The sequence below is a fragment of the Schistocerca piceifrons genome, chromosome 5, assembly GCF_021461385.2.
Source record: "Schistocerca piceifrons isolate TAMUIC-IGC-003096 chromosome 5, iqSchPice1.1, whole genome shotgun sequence".
Classification (NCBI taxonomy): Eukaryota; Metazoa; Arthropoda; class Insecta; order Orthoptera; family Acrididae; genus Schistocerca; species Schistocerca piceifrons.
This window is the reverse complement of record NC_060142.1, coordinates 69,122,409-69,137,665: the sequence shown is the minus strand read 5'-3', so window position 1 is coordinate 69,137,665 and position 15,257 is coordinate 69,122,409. Positions and strand designations below refer to the sequence as shown.

Here is a 15,257-nt window from a genome sequence, read left to right as displayed (position 1 = left end):
ATAAGAAACAACAAATAAAGGAGTGGAATCGTGGTTGTTATGTGATCCCAGCTGGTTAGTACGACAATAAGAAAAAGAGTTTTCGTATCTATTTTTGTGTTACACCTTCTAAATGTTTCGAGAAACACTTGTACAGTAGTGTCTGTATACCTTCTGCGACCCTCCTGCGCAGACCTGTAGAGGATATTTGTCGGTTCCGCCTCGAGTGGTACTACGTAGGCTCTTTCTACGGCGCAGTCGAAACCGTGGGCGGGCAAAGAACGGGGAAGAACTCGAGTAAACTTGGCCAATGACTTGATCTGCAGGTCCGGCAAACGAACAGTCCGCTTCCCGTGCCGGCCGGCGGCCGGGGGCGCCCCGGTAATTGACACAACGGATGGCGCCACCTCGCGGAAATGGGCCAATTACGGCGGCCGGCGGGCCGGCTCGGCCAATCAGGCGGATGGATCGCGCCGCCCCAGCCCGGCACGCGGCCGGTCGGGGACTCCCCCGAATTCCTCTCCGTGCCGCCTCGCCACATCTGCTTCGCTGGATGTACGACGAGCTGGGCGGTTCACTTACCACCTTGTGGCTCCCTCAGAAGAGATGCTGTGGGAGTAGATCATTCATCGAGAAATTAACAGCTGGGCACGTTAAGATTTACAACCAGTGACATGTTTAGTCACTAATATGTCACTTTTGTGGAGATGTGTGTACCTTGTAATCAATGATGTACATAAAACGGGTACAGTCCCAGAAGATTTTAACAGAAGTATCAGATCCGGTGCAAGCCTAACTGCCTGCCCTGTGAATTCACCATAAATTGAACAGTTTTTACATTTGAGTACGCTTATATATTCTGCGGAAAACAAATATAATTACAACACAATTCAAAATTCACGTGTTAATTTGTTATGAACAATAAAGCCTACAATAACAATTTATTTTACGTTGAACAAAATAAACGACAACATGATAAAGAACTAAGCAACTCAACTTTTTTTTAAATCTGACAAATCGAAACTTCCTAGTTTACGCTCGCGCAGACCTTTTCGCTCGATCGGAGTATTTTAAGTCCTCTGAAACTGCGTTCTCACCGGATATTGTCGAAAGTTCACTAAAACAAGTTTGGCTCATCTTTGATCTGAGATATGTTTTTATAAATTTTATCTTTGACAAACATCTCTCTCCGCTCGTATCTGTCAACATAAGTGTTAGAAGAATTCTTAGAGGAATATTAACATTGGGGCAAAACTTATGTCTTCCTGTAAAACTGAAAGTCTCTATTGGATCCACCCCAGGTTCCACGAACGTTGGCCGCGAACTTTTCTTTTAACTCCAGCGCATCAACGTTGCTTGACTCGTTGTGTTGCAAAACCGCAACGATACTTCAACACTGTTCATCCAGGCTACCAGGATCGTATAGCAAACGAAAATGATCGGAATGATAATTCAGCTGAGTGAATCTCTCATCCAAAGATACGGTGAACACGTCGTAAAGATAATAGTAGAATCCCATCTTGTAACGTTTCATTGGCCCGTCTACTGTCTCATCCCTTCCTTCTTAGGTAAAGCGTCTGGGCTTCTTGCTTTGTTGCCAGGAAACACGCGGTAATGTTAGATCTTCTAGCTCCAATACTGTGGCCAATTCTTTGGAGTCCGTCAAGAAATACACTAACTTTTCTTTCGTTCTGCAGGTTTCAAAATATGTTTTCGTACTCTCAAACATTTCCAGGGCCTCAAAAACCTTTGTGTCAGTGCTTTGGAGGGGTTTGTTGACTACAATGATGTGAAGCAGTACGTCGTACCAGATTGATTCGCAAGCGTTGCGCCTTCGTGAGCAGTCAGGCTATCGAATTCTTCTGATATGCGAGCAAGCGCCTCATAAATTCCTCCAATTTCAAACCTCAGGGGAGTAAGTGCATCAGTGCGGCTTTCACACTTAGTATAGCTCTGCGGCTTCAGCCTCAGGTCACGTAGACATTTCTTCAAGATATCTCAAAGCCGAACGGAGGACGAGAAGAAATAGCACAAGCTCTTCAAGGTCGAAAACATCGAAATAGTATAATGGGAAGACATAGTGGAATCGTTTACAGCAAGATTCAGTGAGTGAGTGCTACATGGTACACAGAACGCTATCTTGATCAAATCTAAAACTTTTTACTGCAGACATTTTCGCGCCATTGACCTGTCATATTATGCAACGGGATATTTTTATAGTGCTGCGTCAAAGTGGAGCTTGAAGAATTTGGCACTGAAAGAAATATCACGAAATAACCGCGAATTCGGACATTAAATGCCTCTTCGAGTCGTGTCTCTGGACGAAGCACGTCACAACTGTCATCTCCTCAACTTTTGAAATACCTGATTTGCAGTCCATAGTAATATTGTAATACTTCGCAGATTCCATCATTAGTAAGATGTTGTTGATTATAGATGATCCAATACGACTAATTATTTCTTTTCCAAGACTATGGAGACTCTTATTCTCCCATTGTCTTGTTCTGTGCAGGTGCTCAATCATCATAGTGTCGAACATTCAGAATTAATTCAAGAAGTTTCCCATGTCACAATGAAAGAGTGTACCTGCACTTCCTCTCAAAGGCAGACATTCTTACCAAGGAAAGTTGCTATCGCTATTAAATACTCAAGAACGTTTTTCCAATGTTCGCACTCAGTCTTTGATGATGGGAGTCGACAGTTCGTGAATTTTTCAATCCTTCAGAAAACACTATCAGGTTTTTGTGTGATTTCAAATACTCGGTAGACTTCCCAAGACTTTCGACATAAGAAGCAAGGTGACTCCAGTCGCTTATACCGTTCTTCACAAGTTTTACTGTACCTGACGAAAAAAATTGCAACAAAAACAGAGGACGCCATGTGTGCTCTTTGAGTACACCAACCAACGTCTATCTGCTTCTTCTAGGTTCTTCGAAGAACAGCTGTAATGCACAAGGTGCGGATGCAGGTTGTTCGCGTTTTTAGAACGTTCTTCCGCTTCTATAAGGCGTTCGGGAGGACCTCGTATGACCAAAGTCGCTCGAACGCAATAATTTCTGACCATCTTCTGCGATCTGAGACAATTATATCTCCTAGTTTAGGCTCGCCTTCAATCACATCTGCGGTGGTGTCTACCGCAGCTGATGTCCATCTGGTATTTTCCGAGTCCCGTCGTCTGATTTCAGCTCCGGCTGATGCGTCCTTCTTGGAACTTCCCTCATAAGCCAGGTCTTCAGTATGGTGGTAGCCTGTTGAACATCTTGTGCATGTTCCACTTTCAGCATTGCTGTTGTCTTCGTTGGTCACAGGGATGTTCTCGTCAGTTTTGTGGTGATGTCCTGAAGATGAAAATGTAGCTTTAGTAGTTCGACTAGTTTCTTCGGTCTGTGGCTCTGCATCCATCTTTCCACCCACGCCGCTGATAGGTCGTTCTCTCTTTGGCTTGAAATATCGTTATAGTGCATAATTTTCCTTCCTATCATCTTCTCCCTTAAGCACCCGTCGATTCCTACATTCAGTGCCAGACAGTCTTTTTCTCCCGTCGGACATGTCTCGATCCAGCCTGTAGAAAACGTTTACGTGAAACTAATTGTTGATGCAGGTGCTTTATTTAAAATCTTTATGTTCATTTAGCTTTCTTCGTCTCCCTTTTTCCCATTTCTTAAACTAAGAAATTAAAGAAAAGTGGCGAGGAAGCGGCCCTGGTCGAAATAATGGTACGATACCGGCGTTGGTCTCGTGTAACTGAGGAATTCTTTCCTCTCCTGCTGTACAGAGAGATTACATCACATTTAATCGAACCCATATAATTTTCCTTCTGGATTACTAACTAGGCCTTCGGAATTTCATGTAGATTAGTTTTCGTCAGTTTTCAGAAACCATTTTTCCCTGGAATAAAGTTATTTAAACTCAAATATTAGTAAACCACTTCAGAATATTATAAAGCTTCATATCGTGAGTTATTAATAATGTAACACCTCAAAATGTATAAAAGAAGGGAGTTCAGGTGCAGCCACCTAATAAATAACTTGTTTATACAACAATTTTAATTTAAAATTCCTCCCAAATAACTAGCTTATAGAATTCAGCGTATCTTTTGTTGAAAAATGTACACGGGTACAAGCAAGGCTCTTAGTTTTTTCATCGAATACATCGAAAGAAATATTAACACTCTAACAAGTTATAGTCTTGGTTCATAAGAACTAATCAATTCTAAGAAGTAATTTAGTGTAGGGAAATTTTGAAAGGTAATCCCACAGCAACGGAAGGATCATTAAGTACCGCCCGCAACACATTTGTCAGAATCTATATAAAGAACAATCAGTTGTTGCATGTGTGAGAGGTCATCACCTGAGAACGGCTCGACCGATTCGGTTGATTTTTGTCTTTGTTGTGTTCGTAGTTGTCAGGACAAGGTATGTTAAAAAGAAAATTTTTCAAAAATCCACCGAAAAATTCGAAAATTATACGGAAATTAAATTAAAATCAGTTCTGGAAGCTAATCACATGAGAACAGCCCGACTGATCTATTATTTTTCTTTTTTTTCAATTCTAGTAGGGATTAACTCAGAATAGAGGAGGGTACAGCAAAATTAATGTTAGATGTAGACTGGAAATGGCATAATCGGTTCACGTATCGTTATCGTAAACGGCTCACGTATCGTTATCAATAACCATGATTTTAAAGGTAACTATGGAAGGTCATGCGAAGGTTGAGTTTCGTGTCACGGATACCCCTATTTGTAACATAACATTAGGAATGAGAAAACACATATCTGAACTGTACATTTTAATTAACGTGTTTATTGGAAAAAATAAATAAATCACAGCGTATAAATATTATTTTGGCATTTGCAAGACAGACCAAGCATAAATAAAACGTAGATCATTGATTTACAAGCCGTAGGATGAGTCCCCTCGCTTCTCATTCCTCGGGATGCCCCTTCCAGTTTGCGTCTCACACTGTATTTTGCTGTACTCTTGCCTGTGCTGTAGGTTAATCCCTACTACAACTAAAAACGTGTTTGGTTGTTTGACCTTCATTGAACTAGCCATGGCCTTGAATAATGTATAATTTTATACGTAAAATCAGCTGTTCTTTTCAAATCTTGAAGCAAATATTAGGATTCCCATTTTACAAAAGCGTTTTCACCTCCACATAAGCTTGAAAATCACATCCAAGGTCACGGCCATTACTAGAAATTCATGACTATTTGCCACCTGCAACTTGTATGTAGAACATTTAGCAGTATCTAATCTCCATCCAGAATTATTCCCATTATGGATTAGAATGCCCATCCTGTACATGTAACATATAAAGTAGGAAAGGTTGTTACCAAAAATCGCAGAAAGATTTCGACTGATTTACTTCATATTTTTACATAGCACTCCACTGAACATTCTGGCGTAAATGTACATAGCGAGGGGTGAGGAGGGAATATAGAAGGGGGGGGGGGGGGGTGTTTAAGCACAGAACGATGTTACCGAATTCACTTGTAAGTAAGTTACCCAATGACACTGAAATCATCGGTGGAGGTTTTAATCAGCCCTCAATTAATCGTAGATATAACAGTTTTGATATTGGTGGGCGTGATAAAACATCCTGTGAAACTTTAATAAATGCCTTCACTGAAAGCTACCCAGAAAAGATAACTGCAAATCCCACTCATGATGGAAATATAGTGGATCTTTGAGGGTGTCCACATCGAAACTGGTATCAGTCACCAAGATGTGGTTGCGACAACAATGATTATCAACGGGCAAAGGACGACCAAAACAAGCAGAAAGATATACGAGTAAACTAGATCAAAGAATCAGTAGTGTCATATCTCAATGAGAAACTTGAAACTTTCAGCACAGGGCAGGAGAATGTAGAGGAACTCTGGCTCAAGTTTAGAAGAACAGTTGACCATTCACAAGACAGATATGTACCCAGTAGAACAGTTTATAATGGGAGGGAGCCTCCATGGTACAGCCACTTTAAAGAAACTTCTAAAGAACATAGTTTACTGCATAATAGGTGTAAAACAAAGCGAAGGGCTCTAGATGAGAGATGCCAAATGAAACGGGTTTGGCTGTCAAGAGAGTAATGCGTGATGCCTTCACTGATTACCGTAGCAGAATATTGTGAAGTGGTCTTTCACAAACCCAAAGAAACTCTAGTCGTATGTAAAGGCTGTTAGTGACACCAAAGTTAATGTCTAGTTTCTAGTGAATGAGGCTGGAACTGAAATTGACGGCAGCAAAGCAAAAGCTGAAATACTTATCTCCGTTTTAAATGTTTCTTTATAAAGGAAAATCCTGGAAAATTGCTCCAATTTAAGGAAATGGGATGACGTCCTTTCCATTTTTCATAACTTTTTGCTTTAAAATTTCGAAATTAAGAAAGTAATAGAAGATAAAAGAAAAATATTAAAGCGTTGTACTGCGATCGCTCTTTAGAAAGAACTTACATTTGACCTGTGTCGTTCTTATAATCTGTTTGCTCTTTCGTGTCTGACCATTCCATAATTGGTAAGTTGCATGTACAGTACTAATTTTGCTGTGCATGAAAAACGCACACCAATGTAAATTATATAATCCCAGGTTACAACATACTGTGACGCGCTTTTTTTTCCGCGGTTAGAGAAAGCAATACGTCTGACAATTCTTGACTACCTCGGCCAGCTGCCGAAATGAATTCTGCATCTTTAGTAGTGAAGAACGATAGAATAGCTACAATGGCTTTTCTAAAAATAAAAACAACAACTGGCAAAAATACTCAGCTGCCACATAAACACAACAATGGCTACTCTCATCTCTCTCTCTCGTCTCACCCAACAGAGACGGCGACAATGCCGCCACTGTGCTGCCGCCCTGCAGATGTGCCGTCGCCCCTTGCGGTATCACGTTTCGCACGTTGCTTGTGCTGGCTCTGAGAAGTGTCGTAACGATCATTCCAGAGAAGACCAAAGCACATAAGTGTAAAGATCACAAGAATTTGAGAATTCGGTCTCACGTTTTCAAAGTATCATCAAGGATAATACATAGAATCTTTAAGAACAAAACTGAAGCCACTTTAGTTCAAGACCAATTTGGCTTCTGAGAAGATAGAGGCACAAGAGAAGCTACTTTATGTCTTTGCAATATAACTGAAGAGACCTCTCTGGTCAACGGAAAAATACATATAGCTTCCGTAGACCTCACGAAAGCGTTCGCATCTGTCAAATGGAACAAACTAATATTCTAGAAATGGTAAAGCTTGACTGTAGAGACAGAAGTATTTGAAGAACAACGCAAAGAACAAATAGATACAGTAAAGAAGTTACAATAGTAAGGGCGTTAGACATAGAAGCAAACTGTCCCTATACTTTCTGAACATCTACGTAGAACATACAGTAAATGAGACCTAAGAATACTGCACAGGTATCGTAATAAATGATGACGGAATATGGATCCTTAGCTTTGCAGATGACGCGGCTGTGACAGCTATAGGTGAAAGAAATCTCGGTAGAACTTTACAAGTTATGGCCAGTATAGTGAGGAATGTGTAAAAATTGAAAAATAACAGAAAAAGTCAGAAATACTCCTTACATCAAAGAAATCAGAAGAAATAAACATCAAAATTAGTCTAAATAAAATAAAAGAAGATCCTACCAATATTTAGGAAAAAGCAAGATAATTGAGGACGGAAGAAGCAAAGAATACAGAAAACAAAGAATTAGTGAAGCAAAACATTACTGATTTCCTGAAACCCTACATGATGAGGTTTCCTTTCACAGAGAGAAGACAGCGTACACTATTAATCCATACTAGTATTCTATAACTCGGCAGCAGTGGAAGAACGCTAAATATGCACATTACAGGACCTCTTTGATGACACAGCCCCTCAGCTAGCTGTGCATATAGTATCCCAGCTTAGTTTTTGTTCTATGTGCAAAACTAACAGTCAGAATGTTTAAGTACCACGACTTGCAGCATTCAAACTGAATAGAATGTGAACAATTTTACCGTCGTTTTCTAAAGTACATCTACGCCCCAGCATCCGAAGTTTCAATACATCTGTTCCTCACTTTATTGTAACTTCCCTGATTAAACTCCATCTCTTCTTTCAACCACATCTCGCGGTAAAGTAGTGCGGGCACCAACACTTAACTCCACCTAGAGGTAAGGGTACGGGCATTTTCTTGTCGTACTGTGATCTGAGCAGAGTCAACGTAGGGGTCCCCTTGTCTTTCAGTGAACCCACCGACACGCGTTCTTCAGAGTCCCACCACCCATCCAGCTTTAGGTTTTCATGAAATCCGTGAGCCGCTTCAAGCGAATTCTGCGACGGTTTCGGTGAAAGGACACTGCGTATTTCCGTCCCAATCACTTTCCATTCCGCCTTTAATAAACTCGTCACCGATGAAATGTTAAAACCAAGTAGCATTTCCTACCTGTCTCTCTTGAAATGTCTAAAGGTTCACCATGATGTTATGTACAATGCTAATCCAGCTGCGTCAAGGTCTCAATTAAACTACTTCACGTGCTCCACAGATCGCAATTATGAGAAACGTTACTATACACCTTAGAATGTGTTAACTGATGAGGAAGGTATACACTTCTACAGTAGCATCGTATCAATATGCATCAGCTATATATTTGTAAAAATAATTGTATGTATACAGGATGGTCAGAAACAGCGTGAAAACTTTTAAGGGTCTTGCAAGTTAGGCTGTGCTGAGGAATAATTGTTAATAGAAAATTTTGATATGTTGCACCGTTTCCGATTTAGTTAGCATTGACGTTAGCCCTTCAGCTCATTGCTCGCGCAGACTCAAGCACTTGCACACACTAAAATGAGCTAATTATCAGACATCTGTGGGTCAATGAGTTACAACTTGTTCAAATGCTCTTTACCACTTAAAACTTGCTTTTCTCGCAAGTGATAAATTTCAGCTAGGTGAGAAAGAGATCGTTTGTTCGGTTTGAGGAAACTAAGCGATGAACACATTTGGAAAAACTGTCTCTAGCAGGCCGCTTGAATGTGCACGGGCAATGAGCAATGACCCGTTGTGCTAACATCAATGAAACTTAAATCAGAAACGTATCGATCTTTTCAAAATTATATCTCAGAACAACCTTCAGCCTACCCTGCAACACCCTTACCGGCTTTCCAGATTGTTTTTGACCAGCCTGTATCCGTACATACACATGCATGTTCCACATCTCATCCTAAACCATTAGCTCGATTTCGGCCAAATTGGGTAATCGCATACTACGTGAGGGCAAGAACCAACTACCTGACAAAGGGGTGGCGGCGGTAGCAGGTTTGAAAACGGGGTGACAAAGGAACGAAACTCAGCGATGCCTGGAGAAATTTCAAGTAAATGATGTACATGCATGACTCATTATTTGTATAAAAATACTGTGGGAGTAAGGTACCACTATTACAACTAGGGTTAGGGGTGGCGATAAGAAAGGGTGACACATAACGAAGTCCGGAAATGACGTGTTGATATCTGACGAAACATATCTTGGGTGAAAAGCCTGGTGTGAGTGTACAAAGGACACAGTATTTCGGCAAACGACCTTGTTACCATCATCAGGTGTGCCAATGAACATCATGTACATTATACTGCGTCCTTTGTGATCACCACACCTTATGATAGTAAAAAGGTCGTTTTCCGGAATACTGTGTCCTTTGTACACTCAAACCAGGCTGTTCACCTGGAATTTATTTCGTGATGAAACACACCTGGAGAAATTGAAGAATCACATGTTGATATCTGTTTCCTGTGTTTAACGGACTTGACATTAAAAGACTGAATCGCAATCTGTTTGTGTTGTTTAGTACATCTTCCCGGCGCGAAATTGAGCGCTAAAGTGAGTCAATGAGTAATAGATGTGTACGTGCCTGTGTGTGTGTGTGTGTGTGTGTGTGTGTGTGTGTGTGTGTGTGTGTGTGTGTGTGTTGTGTGTGTGTGTGTGTAAGTGATTGTGTGTGTGTGTGTGTGTGTGTGTGTGTGTGTGTGTGTGTGTGTGAATGCAGCCGGGTGATATCAACAACCGCCGATATTTCGACAGGAGCACACGTGTTATTTTCATGGCATACATACCATAAGTAAGTGCTGTGAAAGAGAATTTAAAATCTCAGTTTCCAGAGAAATTCCAGAAAGATAACACACACACACTAAATTCTAGCGATGTCATAAACGAAAGATGTCCGAAGTTGATAGTTGAGTGGTCAGCGAGGCCGAATGCTGCGCAAAGGGGCCCCGGTTCGATTCATGGCTGGGTAGGTGATTTTCTCCGCTCGGGGACTGGGTGTTGTGTTGTCTCCATCATCATATCATCGCCATCGACATGCAAGTCACCGAATTGGCGTCAACTCTACAGACTTGCACCAGGCGACCAGTCTACCCGACGGGAGGCCCTAGCCACACGACATTTCATTTCATTTCAGCAGTAATCGATAGCAAAATTAATAATCAATGGGGGAGGTAGGATTAAGTCTGTCCCTCGGTTTTCCTTTCTTTTTTCTTGACGAGGGAGAGAACAGGATTCCATGTAGAATTTAAACAAAAACCACCATTCCAACAGCTTCCTTAAGTCACTGTAACAGTAGCTGGAAGCGCACGCCAGAATCTCCGAGTTGTTATATTCCATAGGACGACCGGTGCCAATGGCGGATTTGCTCGGCTGTTGTAAACGTGTGTGACGCTTACACTCAGTACACTGGTCCTCCACAGTCCTGATAATCTGACCAGTATATGACATGCTACAAGTGCAAGAAATCGGTAGACACCCGGCATACGCAAACCAAGGTCATCGTTTATGGAACATAAAAGGACCCCGATCACAGATGTTTCCGCAAAATACCACCAATCCTGTTCGAAATGCCCCCTGAATAAGGAAAAAAAGGCCCTTAGATTTAGGTACCATCTCGGTATTATCGTCACTCATCCGGTGTACGGTTGGTCTATATTGCAATGTACGTCTCTGTCTTTCACTGTAACCATTCTGACGAAAGGTGACTTCGAGATGGACTGCCTCAGGTGACAAAGTTTCAGACTCCGAGATAAAATGGGCCTTGTGAAGCAAGGTACGGAGTTCCCCTTCATGTAGAGCGAAACGGTGACAAACTGTCAGGTTGCAGATACAGGGTGGAGCACGGAACAACGGCCCCCAGTACCGACTGTTCGCCTATTACCCACGAATTGTTGCCCGCCACGAGAAGATGCTACAACAAGTAGATAAAAATGTAATAATTAGACGAGAAAGAAAAACTGACAATACAAAATTTAGTTGCGACAACTTCGAAACAAGTGATGGCAACTGACGGGCGACAATTTGCTATCTAGTATTCGGGGCCACTTTTTCTTGCGCCACCCTGTGCAAGTCAGTTTGATCAGGCTTCCTATAAACGGCGTGTCCCAGCGTCCCGAGGTGGCACCTAAATCTACGCATTTTTGCTTTACGCAGGGAGCATTTCGGACAGCATTGGGCATATTATGCGGAAACATGATGTGAAGTGCGTTTTGCGAGCACCATCTTTTTTGGTTAGGGTCCTTTTAGGTTCCGTAAAGGATGATATTGGTTTGCGTAAGTCGGGTGTCTTCCGTACTCCTTGCAGTTGTGCTGTGTCATGTATTGGTCAGACTGTCAGGCCTGTTGCGCACCGGTATACTGAGCGATAATCGTCACACACGCTTACGGCAGCCGAGTAAATCCGCCAAACATTGTCTTGGCACTAGTCATCCTGCGGAATATAGCAGCATGGATATTCTGGCATGCACTTCCAGCAATTGGGACATGTGATTAAGGAAGATATTGATATGAAATTAGCAAGTAACACTGTAATAGAGATGGTGGCTGTTGTTTAAATTCTGCGCGGAGTCCTGCTCTCTCCCTTGTCAAAAGTAGGACTGCTCATATTTATAAAAATATCGGGAATCCGATATATCGATATTTAAAGGGTATCGTTATCTGCTGTCGATATAATGAAGAATATTTGAAAATCGATATATCGACGGAAAAATAACAGGGTACTGTGAGAGGCACCCACATGCCTTGGTCATACTGTGGCATCAAGCAGTCAGGCCTGCAAGATGAGTGGTCTGCCAAGCGAGTGGATTTATTCTTATTTCTTGAGTAACATCAGTGACTGATTATGAGCTCTAGTACCCACAATTAAGCTACAAATTATTCTCCTGTTTGAATATTATGCAACGGAAACGGATAACGCATATGTGACTATTAGGAATTTACACAACTCTGATTGTTCACTACGCTCTGACAATACCACATTTTCTTTCTTACCCAACGGCTTTGATCAACACGTGACCATCGCACTGAATATGAATGGCGCACACACTATAAATTCTGGATATCATGACTACACACTATTCGAAGAACAAGACCACCAATCTTTTTCTTTTCACTATCTTTTTTTTCGATAAATTCTGTTATGATTCGAAGATAATCTAAACACACCATTACATTTTATACAACAATTACACATGAGAAACTCCGCCCAGTGGGCATGGCTTTACATTGGTGATTCTCTGTCTTATGGTCTCGTAATTATCTAACGCTACAGTGCACTTTCTGGATAGGCTGGTGGATCTTTTACTCTATCTCACCCTACGACTCTCACACCCATCATCACGCAAATCTACTCCAGACCGAGCGGTACAACAAGGAATATGCATAACCCACTGCCTCTGAACCTATCTTGCTACTCTCCCATGCAAACCATACATACTTAAAGTACATGAAATACATCACACTGGCAACATAGAATACATCATAAAGAATAGTCACAACGTTAGAATCAGTTCACTTTCAGCTTTGTCACTTCAATTAGTATTCATCCCAGTTTCACACGACACCGCCCCACTTCGTAACTTTTCTTTCCTACTAGGAACTCTGGAGGATATATGCGCGTCTTCCTGAGCAATGCAAGCCAAGTGGCGTTGCTGGCTAGACTCACCTTCCTTCTCTCTCAGAGTATTAGAGTTTGAATCTAGCGTCACACAGAAACATAACGCACAAAGTAATATTAAGATCATATTCGTCACACACGCGAGTCGTCAACTGATACCTAGGAGAATATTTCTCTTTATCCTTTGTCTCATACACAGATTGAGACTGACACAGTACTCACGATGTGGAATTGCTCGTCTCTAATTTCAAGTCCTGCACACGCCATTTCTTATATATTTCCAACTTATAGTACACACGCCAGTAATTCAGCTTAACTGTAGCACTCGGAAGTATTTCAACTTAGTACTAGCACTAGCAAGTATTTCAACTTAGTACTAGCACTCGCAAGTATTTCAACTTATTGCTACACGTGGTTTCATTGTGACCGTTGGTCACTTCTGAAGATTACTACGATCCCCTTAATATTACCTGCCTGTCATGTAATTCCCTCCCCAAAAGTTCCTGAAATAGAGAAATAATTATTCCAAACTACTCTTAAGTATTTCACATGTATACCATTCTCTCCACTCGTCTGTCTTTACGGAGCACACCTAAGGCAAGTCTTACCAACACAAGATCCAGCGCCAGAGTGCTGAAACATGGCCGTTCTTCAGGTCATCTCGCACCTCCGCCGAGGTGGGGGAGCACCTTGCTACCGTATTGTTCAGCCACATTTCAGGCGCTCAAAGCTGAGGTAAAGTTCATCTCTTTGGTTCCACCAAAGGTGGCCAGAGGACCGTATCAAAGATGATAATATATTGCACATTCACTATCTGCAGTTAGCAGACGACCATACATTCATTCATTTCACAGATCTCACCAAATTGGATGTAGGGATTTATTTTGTGGGAGTGCACATGTGATCAATTAAATAAATAAATTGTCCTTCTTTCCTACACTGGTATCCGGCTTCGGTGTATTAAGTGAAATTGAGTTATTATTACAAAAAATATGTTGTTCTGACAAGAATAACGAAGAATGTTGTACCTATTTTCAATGTCGGGCGGTACTGTACCCTTTCAACTGGCCTATAAAAATACCGGCTGCACATTGTAAATGTACTGCCGGTTTTAGAGATGTTTATTTAGGTACTGAATTATTATTGAATATTCTGAACATCAACAAGGTAGCAACCTGCCTTTCACTCTTAGAACAAGAACTGAACAGACAACGATGCGTGTTCACGCTTGGCTACAGACACTTTGCTAACAGTGGTAGCTGCAGGTAAGTGGCACAATAAAAGGAGTTCGATGCGCCCGTCGGTCTGTTTCGACACATATCGGATTTGTCCACTACACTTGACGTCGGCTTCCCTGCGTATTCATTTCTGCCAAAGGGAGCGACCTCGCAGTTGTACTATAAAAACGTTGCAGTTTCTATCGGTAGAGCCAAGCGCCGATTACGTCAGTATTTCCCCTCAAACGTCTCTGCCCGCCACAAAGACCAATTTTTTGATTAAGATTGCCGAGCGAGGTGGCGCCGTGGTTATCACACTGGACTTGCATTCGGTAGAACGACGGTTCAAACCCGCGTCCGGCCATTCTGATTTAGGCTTCACGTGGTTTCCCTTAATCGCATCAAGTAAATGCCGGGATAGTTCCTGTGAAAGGCCACGGCTAATTCCGTGCTCTAATCCGACGAGACCGATGATCTCGCTGTTTAGTCCCCTCCCCTGAACCAGTCAGTCATTCAGATTTCTGTTGATAATTTTCGGCAACAGTTTTTGAAGAATCCGAAGTGAAGAAGTGGCACACTAAACTGATGTGCTATTTCTTCACATTGGAAATCTTGTTATTCCAATCTCCATTCACACCACCACCCAACCCCCTCCCCCTTCACCAGCGCAATCCGACTCCTTCTTTTGTAATTTTTTCGTAGTGCGGGGCCACAGTCATAATATATTCCTTTAAAGTCAGTACCCCCATTAGACTGCTGTTTACTTACACTTATTTTTTGCCACATATACTTGCTCCACACAGTCAAAGAAAAAGATTGGACGTGATGAAAGCTCAAAAAGTAATAAGACTGCTTCACACAGGGAAAGCAAAGTTATGTTATACTATAATTTCAAAAGAACAATTTCAAATATTTTTCGAGAACTGTGAAAAAATATAATATAAAATAAAATACAAGCACTCGATATTGCCGCTTTGATGTTGATATACCGGTGCAAAAACCTCCGATATATATCGACGATTATTAGAGAGAATATCGATATATCGGTACAATGATATTTTATCAACAGCCCTAGTCAAAACAGAGGAGCAGTGTTATTCTACTTCACCCATTGATTATTAATTTCACTATCGATTATTTCGGACGTCGGTCGT

The 15,257-nt window shown here is 41.6% G+C and overlaps 1 protein-coding gene across 1 annotated transcript in view; it reads left to right on the top strand.

The window, feature by feature from the left end:
* The window catches only part of LOC124798740, a 162,893-nt gene that overhangs the window by 114,196 nt on the left and 33,440 nt on the right, over positions 1-15,257 (top strand). The window contains exon 5 of the mRNA XM_047262267.1: positions 306-590. Within this exon, the coding sequence (XP_047118223.1) occupies positions 306-590 (285 nt within the window). The remainder of the gene's footprint in view (positions 1-305; positions 591-15,257) is intronic.